Consider the following 17,939-nt stretch of genomic DNA (forward strand, 5'->3'; position numbering starts at 1 on the left):
CTCTGGGAAATTTATGCATATAAGAAAGAAGGAAAAATACCTTGGGGAGACTAGATCTCCCCTGATCCTCTCACTCCTCTAGGTGTCTCCACACACTTTTTGGGTGCTCTCCTTAGGGAGACACAACACCGCTTCTGACCCGCATCATAGGCCCCTCACAGATTAAACCAGAGACTTACTGCACACTGATGGGGGGGGCTCTCCGGGAGAGACTATACCATCCCCTGATCCACTCACCCCCTAGCTGTCTCTACACACCTTTTGGGTGCTCTCCTTAAAGGGGTTGTCCCGCGGCAGCAAGTGGGGTTATACACTTCTGTATGGCCATATTAATGCACTTTGTAATATACATTGTGCATTAATTATGAGCCATACAGAAGTTATTCACTTACCTGTTCCGTTGCTAGCGTCCTCGTCTCCATGGTGCCGTCTAATTTCAGCGTCTAATCGCCCGATTAGACGCGCTTGCGCAGTCCGGTCTTCTCCCTGGTGAATGGGGCCGCTCGTGCCGGAGAGCTGGTCCTCGTAGCTCCGCCCCGTCACATGTGCTGATTCCAGCCAATAAGGAGGCTGGAATCGGCAATGGACCGCACAGAGCCCACGGTGCACCATGGGAGAAGACCCGCGGTGCATCGTGGGTGAAGATCCCGGCGGCCATCTTGCTAAGGTAAGGAAGAAGTCGCCGCAGCGCGGGGATTCGGGTAAGTACTAAACGTTTGTTTTTTTTTAACACATGCATCGGGTTTGTCTCGCGCCGAACGGGGGGCCTATTGAATAAAAAAAAAACCCGTTTCGGCGCGGGACAACCCCTTTAAGGAGACCTGACGCCACTTCTGACCTGTGATCTGACTAGTAAAAGCAGAAGCATCACCCCCTAGTGGTGGCAACTGTAACAGAAGCCTTTACAAGTTTGACAGTATCATCACTGCACTAAAGCTTCATACACACGTGGGATTAATTTGTTTTGGTTTTTTTTTCTCTCCCCCATGTTGATCTGGATTATGATTTCTATGGCAGGCTTTGGGGTATTTTGCCGCTTCCGAATTATATCGTGTGCACACATCGTTGACCAGAATCAGACACAAATGCTGGTCTAAAACCGGGAGAGTCTCTACAATGTGTAGAGGCTCAAGCCTTTTATTATAACACATGACAACCGCCCTTCAATGGGCGTGCAACAGATTACATCAGTAACATATAAGATTCTCATTTGTCGGATCATATAGAATCCCCCACCTCTCTGCCCACCCCCTTCCAAGTGCTGAGGTAGTATGGACTTTTGTCCTAGCTGAAGTCAGCTCCGTGTAGTGATGAATCATTGTTTAACTAGCTTGTGTGAAGGAGTGGAAGGGGGCTAGGTAAACACTCAGTGTTGGACACAAATATACACATAACACTATGGCCCTTTAACTCTTAGAAGCTGGTTGTGCAACTCCTATGTACTTCCTATGTATTTAGCTAACATTAGATCAGACATCCATTGTCTAGCAAATACCATGATTAGATTGTGTGTGTGTCCTTTAAACTCCTGAGCTAAAAGTCATTACAACAGCAAAATACATTTGGGTTATATTAATCGATAGACATTTTATACCAAAATAATCATCATGTCTATCACAATGTGAGTTTTGTCGGACTCTGAGATGGACAGAACTTACACAGACAAACTTTTCACACGGGAGACAAAATTGCGTGAGATCTGTGTGTTGCGAGACACAAATATGAATCGCATTCTTTTGAATGGTGTTACACAGATGAGCGATTAATGCGATGCTGGCAACAAGTTGTGGCATGTCTTATCTTTTGAGCGTGCCCTCGCGTTGCATTGCCCATTGTTTTAAACGGGGCTGGTGTCCATATCGCAGCACCTGCGAGGTACACGCGAGTACGATGCAAGGCCTCCCTATTGAAAACAATGGGGGGAGACACTCCTCTACTGTGACTGAACGCTACTTCTCTGAAGTGATGCAAGGGGGTTTTGATATAATAACGCCTCACGTCCGCGGGGAAGTCGTGTGACTCAGTCTGATATCGTGCGTGTGACGTTGGCCTTAGAAAAATTCTCCACATGTCTTATTTTCGTGTGATTCTAAAAGAATTGTCCATTATTTTCTATGGGAGCTTAAAAAAAACGAGAATGCAATTGTATGGGAGTGCGATGTGTTGTAAACCTGCAACTACGGGCACTGCGCAAAAAAACAGGCAGTGCAGAGAAAATCAGATGCACAAAGAATGCAAACTACGCATGAAAAATCCCCAAAACACATCACACATGTGGGAAAACTGACTTTTTTTTTCACTGATCATTATTACATTTGCCCCTGTGAATACAGCCGCAAGATATAGAGTTACGGCCCCGTACACACTAGGCTTTAGTTGACTGAACAGGTAGTGGCAGGGCTGCATGACTTTCCCTTACATGTGATGGGGTGGAGGATCGGGGATGTTGGATTTCAGCATCCAATCCTGTTATTTCCTAGGAGATAAGTTGGAGCCAGGGCTGCTTAGCTGCGGCTTACCTCCCTTAGACCACTCTCATTCAGGCAGTTTTTACAGTGTTTTAGCGGGCGTTTGAAACCCTGTACTGAGCCTGCATTGATTTCAATGGGGCGTCTCAAACGATGATTTTAGGGGCTCCGTGTGGTGCAGAGTGTTAAGGCAACAGAAATGCAGTTCTAAGCTCTCGCTCACAACCTAAAGGTTGCGGGTTCAATCCCCGCTTGGTTCAGGTAGCCGGCTCAAGGTTGACTCATCCTTCTGAGGTTGGTAAAATGAGTACCCAGCTTGCTGGGGGGTAATAAATAAATAACCCGACAGCGCTGCGGAATAAGTTGGCACTGTACAAATAAGAAGTCACTTTCCCTACTAAATGCTGTCTGTTTTTATTTTAGTGCGTTGTAGTGCTTTTTAACGTACCTCCTCGCCCATTGCACTGATGGGGTGCGTTAAAAATGCTGTTAAATGCGTTTGTAAAAACGCAGTTTTACATCGTATTACAGCAGCGTTTTCAGGTGCCTGTGTGAGGCTGGCCTACGGATGTGTTCACACCTAGTGAGTCTGCACTAACATGCATGTCAAAATCCACACCATTTGGTTCAGATCCGCAGAAGATTTAATCCATACAATTAAATTTATTAAATTGAAGTAAAATTTATGCTGCAATTATGCCACAAAAGGTGCGGATCTGCAGCACATTTTTTCTGCTGTGGGAAAAACGGCAGCACGTTTTACTATGTGGGAACATACCCCAAAACGCATGAATATTTGGCCAGCCAAGCGTCGGAAACGGCCGTTAGACAGATGGACTGTTGGTGTACGGGCGACTTCAGGGTGTGTTCACAATGCAGATTTTCACACAGAATGTACGTAAACTTTGTGGCCGATCCGCTTCCCATTGCTGTTACTGGGAATCCGCGCCGTAGTCTATAGGACACGACAAGTGCGTAATCTGCACGCGTACAAAAGGACACGGATTTTGTACAATTTCTACTTGGAACTGCCGCTGGGAATTCTGCACGTGGCTTTGCTCATTGAAAATGGCTAAATGCGGATCCAGGGCCAAATATTTGCACAGTGTGGCCCAAATCCATAACAGTCATCACGCAACTATCATGTGTGTTACAAAAACAAGTCAGGAGTAAGCTGCTGTTAGTGTTAACAGCCGGCACTGGCGTCTTCTCAACCTGCAAGTCCAGCAGGGCAACCAGCGTCATTACACCAGTGTTAGCGGCACTCGGGTAACCGCAGCCTTAGGGCTTGTTTACACCTGTGTTGACAGCGCCATTTGTTCCATCTGAATAACAGGAACTTTCTTTTTTATTTCCGCTTGCTGCCATTCTGTTTCATTTAATTTTTTATGAAAACCCATTGAAATTAATAGGGAGAAAAACAAAACCTTTAATTGCGTTGTATCTTTTCTTCTCTGCTCCACAAACGGAACAGAGAATTGAAATGGTTAACTGGGGCTAGCGTAAGTGTGAACGGGCCTTAGGGCATAAAATTATCATGGCAGAGTCACTCTACATCATTACTTGTACTCTTCATGTAGCCCAACCACTGTTTTAAAGAAAAAAAAAATATTGCAGGTATTCGTTCCCTTTAAGTACGATGCAGTATCTTCTGGATGCACTAGAGGGCAGTAGAGACACGCTTCTGTCTGCAAACCCAAAATAAGGATACAGTACATACATAAGTTACTTGTCACTGTAGAGAACCTACTAATAAATTAAAATATACCTTTATTAAACGTCGAAAATTACTGACGTGCAACCCACTATATAAACACCAGACATTTTTATTTATATATAATATATATATATTTTTTTGTGTTTATTGATAAATTATCCAATCTAAAAATTATAGACTTCACTTTCAACCATGAATATGTCACTCCGATGGGAGTTTAGACCCTCTTAGGTTGATGTATTAGGATCTAAGAGTGTTAGTCCATTATATTCAGGCAGTCAGTTTACCCTGATGGGGAGATTTGGATGCAGTGACACTCTGGTGAAAAAACTATAACCCAAGTGTGTATTTGTTCATATACTATTATCATCCACATTCCCCACAGGGAAATATTAATAACTGATAATAAAACTACATAGAAAAACCCAGGGGGTAACATATCTTATACTTTGGGTGTATAACATCCCATGGCTATATAATCTTGATAGGCACATGCTCTAGACAACTTTCACAGCTCCCTACACAGTCATTCGCAGTGCCACAGACCAACCCAACTTTTAGCTATATCCCTGTGGGTTGCCTACTGGGGCCTGCAGAGTGATATTAGTGGGGAAAATATATATGTAATTATATAGCAGCAGCTCTATCAATATTTGTGACTTATTCATGGTAGAAAGTGAAGTCTATAACTTTCAGATCGGGCAATTTATCAATAACACCCAGGTGTATGTATGTGTAATAAAAAAAATATCCATCTACCCATCCATCTACCCATCCATCTACCCATCCATCTACCCATCCATCTACCCATCCATCTACCCATCCATCTACCCATCCATCTACCCATCCATCTACCCATCCATCTACCCATCCATCTACCCATCCATCTACCCATCCATCTACCCATCCATCTACCCATCCATCTACCCATCCATCTACCCATCCATCTACCCATCCATCTACCCATCCATCTACCCATCCATCTACCCATCCATCTACCCATCCATCTACCCATCCATCTACCCATCCATCTACCCATCCATCTACCCATCCATCTGTGTTTATATAGTGGGTTCCACGTCAGTAATTTTAGACGTTTAATAAAGGTTATATTTAAGTTTATTAGGTTCTCTACAGTGACAAGTAATTGGGGTTGAGAACTTTTCTGTCTCTGTGAAATGAAATGCAGACAGAAGTTTAGTGTGACTGTCAGTAAGAGAAACCAGGTACGGTCATCTTGTAGATATACCTGCTAATGGCTAACAAAAATACATGATGTTATAGCAAGCTTTCAAACCAGCGCAGGGATCTTCCTCAGGCAGGTGGAGTAGATCTGAAGAAACATGTATGTATTCATTCATTCATTCATTCATACGAACAGGCACAGACCTGGTGTGATTAATTTGCACTTAAATCCATGCCATAACAGGATAAAAAAGCACAGACATGAAGGGATTAATTTGCACTTAAAATAATACCAGTACTAGATGGGTAGAGGAGTAAATGCGTAAATAGTCCACTGATAAGGGGAGTAAAAGTTTTATAGTCTCTGAATTTGTGTTAGGGTGTCACCAGGCAAATGTGTTATCTCTGCTACAGATTGTCATATTCTCCACTGGATGTAGATAGCCCCCTCCAATATTCATTCTGTTCTGGAGAGTGTCAAAGGTAGTAATAAATTTGTATTCTCAAATTCTTCTGTGACGTAGAGACTAGAAATTGCCTGTGATTAGTTTAGTATTTCAGCTGAGTTTGAGGCCGGGCTCCCAGGAGCAGGTCGGGTTCCAAATACGGGAAATCTTTTTTTTTTTTTTTTTTTTTAATTTTTTTTTTTTTTTTTTTACCATAGGCCATGCCTCTTTACGCCAAGTGCACCCTTTTATGTCCCATCAATAGTTTCAGCTCTCCATAGTAATATTGATTACAGTGCAGTTACCTCTAGGGTTCACATGTGATGTCTCTCTGGTCATGTTTTTCTATGCTAGATCAGCATGAAGTCTTTCCAATCGCCACTCATCTCTGTATACTCTCCACATCCTGCTGCTGCCCTCAGTGAACCTGTCAGTACCCCCTGCCTTAAAGTACTAGTGTCTCCACTGTGACCCCCACAAAGTAATGATGCCTTCTTTGTGGCCCAGACTTAAGGCCTTTTTTACACAGAACAGTTATGTGCATAACCTTACATTTATCAATATTGAACTTCATTTGCCATTTTTCTGTCCAAGCCCCCAACGTATCCAGGTCAATTTGTACATTGTCCTCCGTTGCATTGATTATATTGTATAATTTTGTATAATCTGCAAATATTGATATTTTCCTGTGCAGTCCCTCTATCAGGTCATTGATAAATATATTAAACAGAGTGGGGCCTAGTACTGAACCCTGTGGCACCCCGCTAGCGACGGTGGCCCAATCAGAGTATGAACCATTTATTACCACCCTCTGCTTTCTATCATTGAGCCAGTTCTTTACCCAATTACACACGTTTTCACCCAATCCGAGCTGCCTCATTTTATATATTAACCAATTATGCGGCATGGTGTCAAATGCTTTAGAGAAATCCAGATATACGAGATCAATAGACTCTCCCAGGTCCAGCCTAGAACTTACTTCATCGTAGAAGCTGATCAGATTGGTCTGACATGATCGACCCCTCGTGAACCCATGCTGGTGAGGAGTTATAGCATTGTTTTCCTTCAGGTAATCCAGGATAGCGTCTCTCAAAAACCCCCCCAAATGTTTTTTTTGGCTGAATGAAGACTATGTCCATCTAGTTTAGCCTGTTTCAACCCCCTTGTTGATGCAGAGGAAGGCAAAAAACTCCAAGAGGCAGAAGCCAATTAGCCCATTCGGTGAAAAATTCCTTCCTGACTCCATAATGGCAATCAGAATAATCCCTGGATTAACCTTTGATAGTTCCTACCTAAATGTAAGACCCGTAACAACAACCTGCTGGTCACCTAGTTTATATTCTGTAATATCCTTCCTCTTTAGTGAGACTTGCCAGCCTGTAGTTACCAGTCTCCCTTCCTGACCTCTTTTTGTATATTGGGACCACACTGGCAATACACCAATCCAGTGGTACAACCCTGGTCTCAATAGAGTCCCTAAATTGGCATTCTGGAAATGGCGGTCTATCTAGAACGTCACTTAGTTCCCTTAGGACCCTCGGGTGTATTTAATCTGGGCCCAGTAATTTGATGATTTTAAAATATTTTTCTAACCGGCTCTGCACTTCCTCCTGCGTTAGGCAGGTGATGCTTAGTGTGTGGTGGAGGGGGGGGGGGGGGGGGGTTTGTTTTAGCCCCCTGCATCTCGTGTGACAATTTTGTTTCCTTGAGAACAAACTATTTAATAAATTTGCCCCCCACCCCACCCCCAGTCATCTTCTATGATTTCTCTTGCATTATTTGTTACAGAGCCAGTGCTTTCAGTGCAAACCTTTTACTGTTTATATAATAGAAAATGGTCTTGGGTTATTTTCGCTCTCTTTGGCAATCAGCCTCTCTGCCTCCTTTGCTGTTTTTTGATCTTATCCTTACATACTTAGTTTTTTGTTCCTGTATTCTTTTTAGTGCTTCTTCACTGCCTTCTTGTTTTAATAATTTAAGCGATTTCTTTTTTTTCTTTTATTGCCCTCCCTATAGTCTTCTCGAGCCACATTGGTTTCCTTCTAGTTGTAGTTTTTTTTTTATTTTTAAAGGATATGAACTGCTCACATGAGGTAATTAGGATCTTTTTTTAAATGTCTCTCATTTGTTGCCTGCACTGTTATTTTTTTTTTTAGGACATTGTCCCATTTAATGTTGCCAAGAGTAATTCTGAGCTGATCAAATTTTGCTTTACTAAAGTTTTTTTTTTTTTTGTCACTCCCTGATAAATCTTCCTATTGAATGACAGCTGGAAATTAATAATATTGTGGTCACTATTTCCCAAGTGTCCCTCAACCTGCACCCTCATGATTCTGTCCGATTTGTTAATAAGTCTAGAGTGGCCCTCCCTCTAGCTGGCTCTCATTGAAGTTGGGCAGGGTAGTTTTATCTTTAATTGTTCTTAAAAACTTGTTGCCCTTGTGATATTCGCAGGTTTTGTCTTCCCATAATATATCCAGATAACTAAAGTTTCCCATAAGAACTTCATTGCGGTTTGACACCCTTTATATTTATCTTAATAAGTTTTGAGTTTCTTTTGTTGTTTTTGGTGGCCAATAGAAAACCCCTCTCAGGATTGTTATTTTTCCCTACCTGCATTTCTACCCATAGAGATCCCACGTGTTCATCTCCTTCACCTAGATCTTCTCATAGCCTCAGCAAGTAGGATTTAACATACAGACATACCTCTTCCCCTTTCTGGTTCCCACGGTCTCTTCTGAAGAGATTGTAGCCCTGTACATTCACCACCCAAGCGCACTTATCAAGCCATGTTTCCGTTATTCCTACTATGTCGTAATTTTCATTACACTTTCTCACTTTGAGCACATCCACTTTACTAATCAGATGTCTTGCGTTCGTTGCCATACAATTTTTATACAGTGGTGGTGGTTCTTTATATTCCTAGTGCTACTTATGGTCCTATTAGCTGTTCTGTCAGTGTTCTAACTGCACTAATCCCATCCCTCACTGAACCCCCATTCCCATTACTTGGTCCCAGGTCACTGCCTACATGGTTTTCCCCCTATTGCTCTTGTCCTCCACCCCCATCCTTACCGCCTTATCTATATCATTTGATTTTGGCTTTGGTAGGCATCCTGGTACTTTATAGTGCTCCTCTGTTTCACCCCTGTATGTCTCTTGTTTATCTTGCAGCGAGATCAGTCGGCTGGATCTGGGGCTCATTGTGGAAATGTGGAATAAAGGTCTTATCTGGGACACAATGGTGGGGACCCTGTGGATACCATTGCACACAATCCGACAGTCAGATGAGGTGAGAGCAATCTCAAAGGTTTTGTAGGTCATAGTTATCGACATATAGAAACCTTTTCCTGGTGCTTCTAGTCACTGACAGCAAGCAGATTTGGGAAAATGTAAATAATTGAAGAACACTTGGAGGAATAGGTCCTCATGTAGACCTATTACTTACACTGAACTTGCTGTTCCTTAGCATGGATGGGCTATAAAAGCAGCTGACCAGCTCACCTGATTAGATGAATCCAGACTTCTGTTGCTTCATGCTGATGGGAGGTCAGAACTTGGCCATTGCAGGAATTGATGAAACCTTCCTGTTGGTCAGAACATGTCGGCACCTGCATCTATTTTGCAGCAACAAGAAGCAGCTTCCTGTCCGCGGGGGCCGATATTCCTCCAGAACTATTTCAACATGTAGTGGAATCTATGCCACGGTGAATTGCTGCGACTTCGAAGTTCCTGAGTCCAATGCACTACTAGATGGTTGTCTGTAATCAGGTGGCCATTCACTGGATGTAACAACCATAAAACCCAACAAATCTAAAAGAACATTAGGGCTTGTCTACTGATGCTGCCTAAAAGTTAGACAACGCAAATGTAAACTAGACAGTCTTAAAATGTGCCAATTTATCACTGAGTGATACACCTTTCATTTTAGGTCTGTTTAGTTTTTTCTTTAGATCACGGATTACATTTTTTGCATAAACTAAGCTCACTAGTGTAATTTTTGCCGCAATTTAGGTCATGCCCCTTTTTTGGACAAGTCAGGAAAACTGTCCAGAAGTGTCTACAAACATCTGATAAATGTGGCAAAAGGATGTAGACTGTTTTCTGGTGTAATTTGTGCCAAAAAAGGTCATATTTTGATTAGTAAACAAGCCCCACTGTGTGTTTAAATACATATATGCCCGATCTATCTAGATTTGCCATCACAGATCTCAGGCACAATTTAGTAGACAAATTATAGACCTCAGTACACCTCGACCTCTAATTCACTCTGGTACAAAAAAAAGCCTAAAAAAAAAAACCCAAAGCGCTATAACACTGAACCAACCCCATAGTAGATCTGCAGTAAGCACGACCAGATGCACCTCCAGATCTGTCCACATACTTGGCGCTCTATAGTGGTGTTTATTTTTCTTAGAAATATCGTAAAAATCACCAAAGTGACAATTGGGTATAAATCGGGACTTGTGAATCTGACCATAGGCATGTATGTTCTGGTTTCCCCCCAGGAGGGCCCTGGAGAGTGGGCAGCACTGGAGGCCGAGGTCCTGATGAAGGATGATGAGATCTGTGGGACCCGAAACCCAACTCTTCATAAGATCTTGCTGGACACCAGGTTCGAGCTGCCTTTCGGTGAGTTCAGGGTTTTTTACATGCTACTATTTATTTTTCTCTGCAGGTTGGCGAGATCTAAACCCGAAGGAGGAGATAAATATTGTCTGTCTTCTATCTTATTAATCTGCCTAAAAATATATACGGAGATGCGACAGGGTCCGGCCTGTAATATAACGCCGCTCACCGTGTTATCACAGAGGCTTGTTGTTGATGCTACGTGATTATAACTTGGCCACATAAACATTTCAGTTCAGCTCTGCTAGATCTGCCTCGGATATATATTTTTGTTAAAGGTTCTATTTAACAGACGTTTATGGCCACCGTTAATTTTGGCGGTATTACCATTAATTACCCGGCAGCATTTGGACTTCAGCTTTGCAATAATAATAATTAGATAGCACCAACATATTCTGCACTTCTTCTTTACAGATCAGAGGAAAGCTTAGTAAGACATATCATACCACATTAAGCCAATAGACAGGGGGAACAATAGGGGTGAGGGTCCTGTTCACAAGAGCTTACAGTCTATGAGGAAATGGGGACGACACAAGAGGTTCAAGTGCTTGTTCTCTACAATGGTCCGGCCATCTTTTATATAAACTTAAAGCTGTGTAAGCCGCCAGCAACGATATCTGTCTCTATACAGGTATGAAGTGCATTGGGGTGAGAGGAATACAGTGGGAGGAAAGGGGTCAGAATTCCAAAGGGGAATGTTGAAGTTGGATAAATAGTTATATTTAGGAAATTTGGTAGGCCTCTCAAAAGATGTATTTTGAGGGTACATTTAAAACTGTGAGTGTTGGTGATCAACTTAATTATCTAGGATAGCGCATTCCAGAGTACTGGTGCAGCTCAGCAAAAGTCTGGGAGATGACAGTGGGAGGTTTAGATTAAAGAGGGACTTAAGGCCCATTTAGACAATGATTATCGCTCAAAATTCACTCAAAAGCCATCTTTTGAACAATAACCATTTTGTCTAAATGGGCGGCCATCGTGCACGATTCGTTCATTGTGATTTCTAGCAAGATAAAAATCACTGATGACTCTTATGAGCGCCGCACGCTGATTTTCTCAGCGGGCGGCACTGATAGTATTCTTTCAGCTGGTATCCCGCTAGCAGCTCTCAGAGGGACACCAGCTGGAAGCTCCAAGAACAATGCAGCTGTTTGCATATAAAAAAAGCTGCTTTGTTCTCTGAGCTATCATGGCGGCATCCCGCTCCGCCTGCATTAAGTAGTTAATTGGCTACTTTGAGTGACAGCTTTGATTGATCATCTGTGCATTACTCTAACTGTCGTTTGAGCGATTTATCTTTTAGTGTAAACGGGTCTTTAATCTAAAATCGTTAGCACAGTAGAGAGCACGAATAGTGAGATGGACAGATGAGGGAAGAGATATAGCAGGGTGCAGCACTATGGAGAGCTTCATGGAAGAGATTGATGAGTTTTAAATTGTATTCAATATTGGACGGGCAGCTAGTGCAGTGACTGGCACAGGGTGGAGGCATTGGTGTCATGACTGGCACAGGGTGGAGGCATCAGAGTACCAGCTGGATAAAAAGATAAATTCTGACTGCTGCACTGTGGTTTGATTGCAGAGGGCAAGGTTTTTAGTGGGGGGAACACCAACTATAGTTAGTAGTGAGTTGCAGTAAGCAAGTTGAGAATAGATCAGGGCAACAATAGGAGTTTTTGATATCTCCATGAAATGATATTCGGAGATGATGTTTTTCAGGTGCACATAACATGAGCCAACAAGTGATTGATTATGGGTAACGCAGGAAAGATTGTAATCAAGACCCCAAGACAGCGGGCATGCTGCATAGAAGTTATGGGTGGTACCACAGAGATAGAGATATTAGATTTAGGTGGTGGAAACCTAAGAAATTAAGCTTCTGACAGATTTAAGTTTCAGACAGAAGACCGTGTTAGAGACAGCGGACAGACAATCACTGTTTTGTTTTAGTGAGGGTGTGTTCCGAATTATGGTTTGTGGATCCACTGGACCAACCAAGCCTAGACAGGTACTGCTGTGGTTGGCAGCTGACTCCTCGAATAGAGGGAGTGTTGCCAGGAAAAGGGAGACAGATTCTTGGCTGCAGAGGGGAATGAAAGACCCCAACCTATAAGTAAGGCGATAATCCCGACAAGGGCGGCCCTGCGCTGGAACCTCTGATCTGCCTATCCCTGATGGGGTAGCAAACATAGATACTGGCAGCAGATAGGAGCACACAGATGCAGGAAAGGACAGGCGCAAACCATAGACAGGAATGGGAACTGACAGAAAACAAACATACAGATTGATGCAGAGCTCAGAAAGCATAAATAGAAAATGGACACAAACTCAGGAATACAGACAGAACTCAGACTGCATACACAGAACTCAGAGCAGGACAGAACTGAGACGGCACAGACAGAACTTAAACAGAAGGAGGTGACCAAAGAAAGCTGAGTGTCAGCACCGAACACACACCAACACAAACCATTCTGAGGCTCAACGGAAGTGTCACAGCTCACCTTAAATAGAGGAGTAACACCTATTTAACCCCACAGATAAGCGGAGAACCAGAGAGCTGGTTAACTCTCTCAGTGCTGGACGAAAGTAGACGGGTAGAACAAAGTGACACTTGCAGTTGGCCGGAACCGCATGAGGGTGGCAGACATGAGTAGTGACCTTACAGGGTGTGATATCATGGTAAGAGCACATAGTTGGGTTTGATCAGAGCAGAGATGGTCCCAAAAGACAAATCTGCAGATGGATAGAAAAAAGTAGAGGACCTAAAACGCAACCCAGAGGAACGGGATAACTAGTAGAGCGTTTGCCACGGTCTGAGTCTGGAGAGTTGGAGTGGGAGGGTATTGCTTTTGGCCGGGGCAGTCTTGAGAATATTAGTCTTTGGCAGCAAGATTGGGACAAGATGAGTAAGAGGTCGGGCACAGTGATAAGCCTATAAACTGCTGGGTGTTCACGGCCTGTAGACTTCTATATGTAAGATGGGTGGGAGAGTCCTGAGAAAGACGAGACTACTTGATGGTGAAGGAAAGGAGGTTGTGATCAGAGAACGGCAGAGAGGAGTTTGTAAAGTCCGAAGCAGAACAGACACAGGAGACCGAGTCAAGCATCTCCATCGTTGTGTGTCGGAGTAGCTGTAGGTTGTGGAAGGCCTAGAGCAGAGGTGAGTGATAAAAGCTGACATGGATATTGCGTCGTTAATCAGGATGTTAGTCACCCATAATGAGAGTTGGAATTTTGCAAGATAAACGGGCTGAGAGGGTACAGGAGGCGTTGGATGACCACCACTACCGTAGTCAATGGAGTCTAAGGGTGTGGACCTCAACCGAGAGTAATATGCGTGCGGGTTACCTGGAAGGTGCATTGTGGAGATGGGAGCACACCTGTGTTGAGGTCGGGGGTATGGGAGAAGTGTAGGCCATCATAAGACATGGAGGTGGTGTCAGACTGTTGAATCCGAATCACAAGTATATTAGCAATGGACATTACCACTCCTATAATAATACCCTTAACCCCTTCCCGCCATAAGACGTAAACGTGCGTCCTGGGTAGATGGCAATTTGTGCAAATAGACGTAAACTTACAACCCATGGATGATACGGGCTCAGGAGCTGAGGCCGCACCATCCACGGCAGGAACCAGCCGGTCTTCCGCTGCAACAGCGGGCAGAGGGGAGAACACTGATCCCTGCTGATAAACCTTACATGGCGCAATCCATGTTGATCGCGGTATGTAAAGGATTCGCAGAAGTGAGGGCCCACTCTCTCTGTAAGGTCAGCTGCCCACCGCCATGTATTTATGGAGAGCTGAGTTGCCATGGTAACCAAGTGCTTGATAATGGTGTCCGCAGCTGAAAATCCCCCCCAAATTATTGCGTTCTTATGGCCAAAATAGACCTTAATGGATAAATGAGGATCATAGTTGCAAATGAGTCAAGGTGCTATTAATGATCGCCCGATCGGAGTCGATGAATGGTCAGCTTTCCTTTTTAGTTTCCCTGCCCGCAGACGGGAACCAGTTGCACATTTTGACTGCGGTAGGTTATTTCTGACCCGGACGGGCTGCCGAGATCTGTTTTGATCCATGTAGCTTCACTTTTGGACTTCTCAATAAACTCTTCAGTAACCTTGCAGAGCCTTTGCTTTATCTCTGACTGATCCTACATGGAATCCTTTTCCTCCGGTTGTATCCATAGCTGCATTCACAATTCTTCGGCTTTGTCACTCGGACCTTCTATCTCTCCTGCAGGCTGAGCTCTGTACAACGTTAGGCCGAATTGCACAGTGGGATACTAATGAAAAATGTCAACTGCAGAAGAATGCTATATGGAAGCCATCAAATCTCTGAATGCAGCTCTAGATGTGACTAGAGATAAATAACTCAATGTAGATGTATACTGCATTGGACTCCATTACTGGGTCTCCGTTGGGGGGGTCATACTGATTTGTGCTGCACCTCATGGGGGAAGGGGGGTGAGACCGGTCTCTGTGATTTCTCTGCTATTGTCAGAGATGATCTAGTAACGCTGATTGTGGAAGGAACATTTTCTCATTATTTTGGGAAGTGAGATTTTGGTGATGACAATAATTACCTTGACAACAAGATTTGTAATGAAATCTCCTAAATCTATGAACAGACAAATGCGCCTGGTGCCAAAGTCTTCTCCAGAACGGCAGACCTCGGGCGGGCAACAAAAGTCGGATGGTGAGAATAAACTAATTCTGATCCGGAGATGAGCGGCGCCAGAGCTGTCCTACTTATCCCTCCTGCTCTAGTGAAATAACAGGCATGCTCAGCTATGTGGATAAGCATATTTTTGGTGACACATGGACTGATAATAGTTGGACAAAGATCTTGCTTATTGGTTGTGTCTGCCCAAAGTGCTTGCCTTGGCAATTGGCATTCTGAGAAGTGGCGTCTGCGCAGCTTTTATCACAAGTAGAAAAAGTGAACAACCCCCTTCTCCTCTGTGTTATATCAGCTCAATAAAGCTGTTAGGGGGTGTCTAATAAGTTTGCTGCTGGCTTCAAACAAGAGCCAGCAGAATTGTGAATACAGCTCTGAAGTATGGTACAGGCTGTAAATCAAGAATGTTAGCAAAATTAAACTTTCCCCCAACTTTGAGGCCTCTGGAGGGCGTTCTGCTATTCTGAATGAGACGGAATTCAGACCATGCACTCGCCATTTAGAAGAAAAGAAAAAAAAATAACAATAGGTGGCGCTGTAGCTATACAAATCACACTGCAAATGTTCAATATGTCCCTCCAGGTTTGCAGCGACGCTCTCGTTTCATAAAACCATGTTTTCCACTATGTGAACGACGAGTACAGATGGCCTATGGGGACAAACAATCGTACTAGTGATGGCTCATCCCCACAAACTGATTCTCTGCTCGTGTAGAAGAAAATGAAACCAACACGCATGTAGATCGGCACTTCACTTGTTACATCGGGCTGATAATTCGGCCCGTGTAAAAAGATCATTAGCTTTTATATGGAGAAACATAAAATGTTCTTCATCACCGTTCTCAGAAGAGATACGGAATTCTGGCCGTGGGTGCTCAGTGTTAAAGTGACCCTCCAGTCACAAGGACGGCATTTCTCCCGTTACTGAGGGGGGTAAGTAGTATCACCTGGTGCCCTCCTCTATGGCCGTACTGCCTTGGATCTGCTTGTCCTTGGGGCTTTTCTCAGGTTCAGCATAGTTGTGCTGCCTTTCTGACTACCCAATAAGCACTGTACACTATTGGTGCATCAGGGACACTATATGCTGCTCTGCTTGGCCAGGGCTGATCACGTGTGCCAGTCCAAAAGCAGCATGAAGCATCTGACTACCAATTGGAATTGTCACCCGGCCACTAAATCACTGGCTCCGCTGATAATTGGGTAAAAAGGCAGTTGCTGGTATTTAGTTTTTTTTACTGGCAGTGCTAATTGCCGGTAAAAAATAATTCAGGTTGCCACTGCCAACTGGGTGTTAGCCCATTCTGTGATGTGCGCGGTCCCACTTGTATACGTGGGGGCCTGGAGGGAAGAACTACATTTAGGGAGAGGCAACTGTAGGGCGTCATTATTACTACTAAGGCCTCTGTGGGGGTCACTAGTACTATTGGGGCCACTACTGAAGGCACTGTATATACTAATAAGATGAAACCAAACATAAAGGCACTGGATACGTCTGCAGGTCTAATGGCAATGTTGATCTCGGGGACTGTGACTATTGACACGTCTGTGCTCAGGTTTAGTGCTGTTTGTTTGACTAGTTTTTATGAAAGCCTAAAAAACGCCTTTAACATAAGTCGACTGCACACAGAACGATACTATTGTCTGGAATGTCAGTGTGTGAGGCTCGCCAGTCCTACGGAGATATAGAGCGAGGAGGCAGGAGCGGAGCGTGAAAACAAGTGCTGAGGGTTGTGTAGCTGGAATGCTATCAGTGCACAATGTCTACACACCTCAGTAAACCTGCAAGTCATTTGGTTCCAGTTATCTCACATGGTTATTTCTGGCTGATTAGACCCTCGACCCCCCCAGTAATGTTTGTTCCTTACAGGGGCTGTCCAGTGCTACAGTGTTGCTGACCATAGCTTCTACGGTCATTCCTCTTATTTTTACAGTGTATTGCTATATACTGTATATATTGCAATATAAACTGGGAGTAGTAATCTTGTACATATGAGGCAGTATTATAGTAGTTATATTCTTGTATATAGGGGGCGGTATTATAGTAGTTATATTCTTGTATATAGGGGGCGGTATTATAGTTATATTCTTGTATATAAGGGGCAGTATTAAAGTAGTTCTTGTACATAGGGGGCAGTATTCTAGTAGTTATATTCTTGTACATAGGGGGCAGTATTCTAGTAGTTATATTCTTGTACATAGGGGGCAGTATTATAGTAGTTATATTCTTGTACATAGGAGGCAGTATTATAGCAGTTATATTCTTGTACATAGGAGGCAGTATTATAGCAGTTATATTCTTGTACATAGGGGGCAGTATTATAGTAGTTATATTCTTGTACATAGGAGGCAGTATTATAGTAGTTCTATTCTTGTACATAGGGGGCAGTGTTATAGTAGGTATATTTTTGTACATAGGAGGCAGTATTATAGCAGTTATATTCTTGTACATAGGGGGCAGTATTATAGTTATATTCTTGTATATAAGGGGCAGTATTATAGTAGTTCTTGTACATAGGGGCAATATTATAGTAGTTATATTCTTGTACATAGGGAGCAGTATTACAGTAGTTATATTCTTGTACATAGGGGGCAGTATTATAGTAGTTATATTCTTTTACATAGGGGGCAGTATTATAGTAGTAATAGTCTTGTACATAGGGAGGCAGTATTATAGTAGTTATATTCATGTACATAGGGAGGCAGTATTATAGTAGTTATATTCATGTACATAGGGAGGCAGTATTATAGTAGTTTATATTCTTGTACATAGGGGGCAGTATTATAGCGTTTATATTCTTGTACATAGGGGGCA

The 17,939-nt window shown here is 43.3% G+C and overlaps 1 protein-coding gene across 2 annotated transcripts in view; it reads left to right on the forward strand.

Annotated features, from left to right (window-relative positions):
• UNC13B (unc-13 homolog B) overlaps positions 1-17,939 on the forward strand; it is a 307,612-nt gene that overhangs the window by 52,891 nt on the left and 236,782 nt on the right. For both annotated transcript variants that reach the window (XM_066602685.1, XM_066602686.1), the window contains exons 5-6: positions 8,991-9,108; positions 10,325-10,448. In XM_066602685.1, coding sequence (XP_066458782.1) covers positions 8,991-9,108; positions 10,325-10,448 — 242 coding nt within the window. The remainder of the gene's footprint in view (positions 1-8,990; positions 9,109-10,324; positions 10,449-17,939) is intronic.

This window comes from Eleutherodactylus coqui, chromosome 5 (genome assembly GCF_035609145.1).
Source record: "Eleutherodactylus coqui strain aEleCoq1 chromosome 5, aEleCoq1.hap1, whole genome shotgun sequence".
Taxonomy (NCBI): domain Eukaryota; kingdom Metazoa; phylum Chordata; class Amphibia; order Anura; family Eleutherodactylidae; genus Eleutherodactylus; species Eleutherodactylus coqui.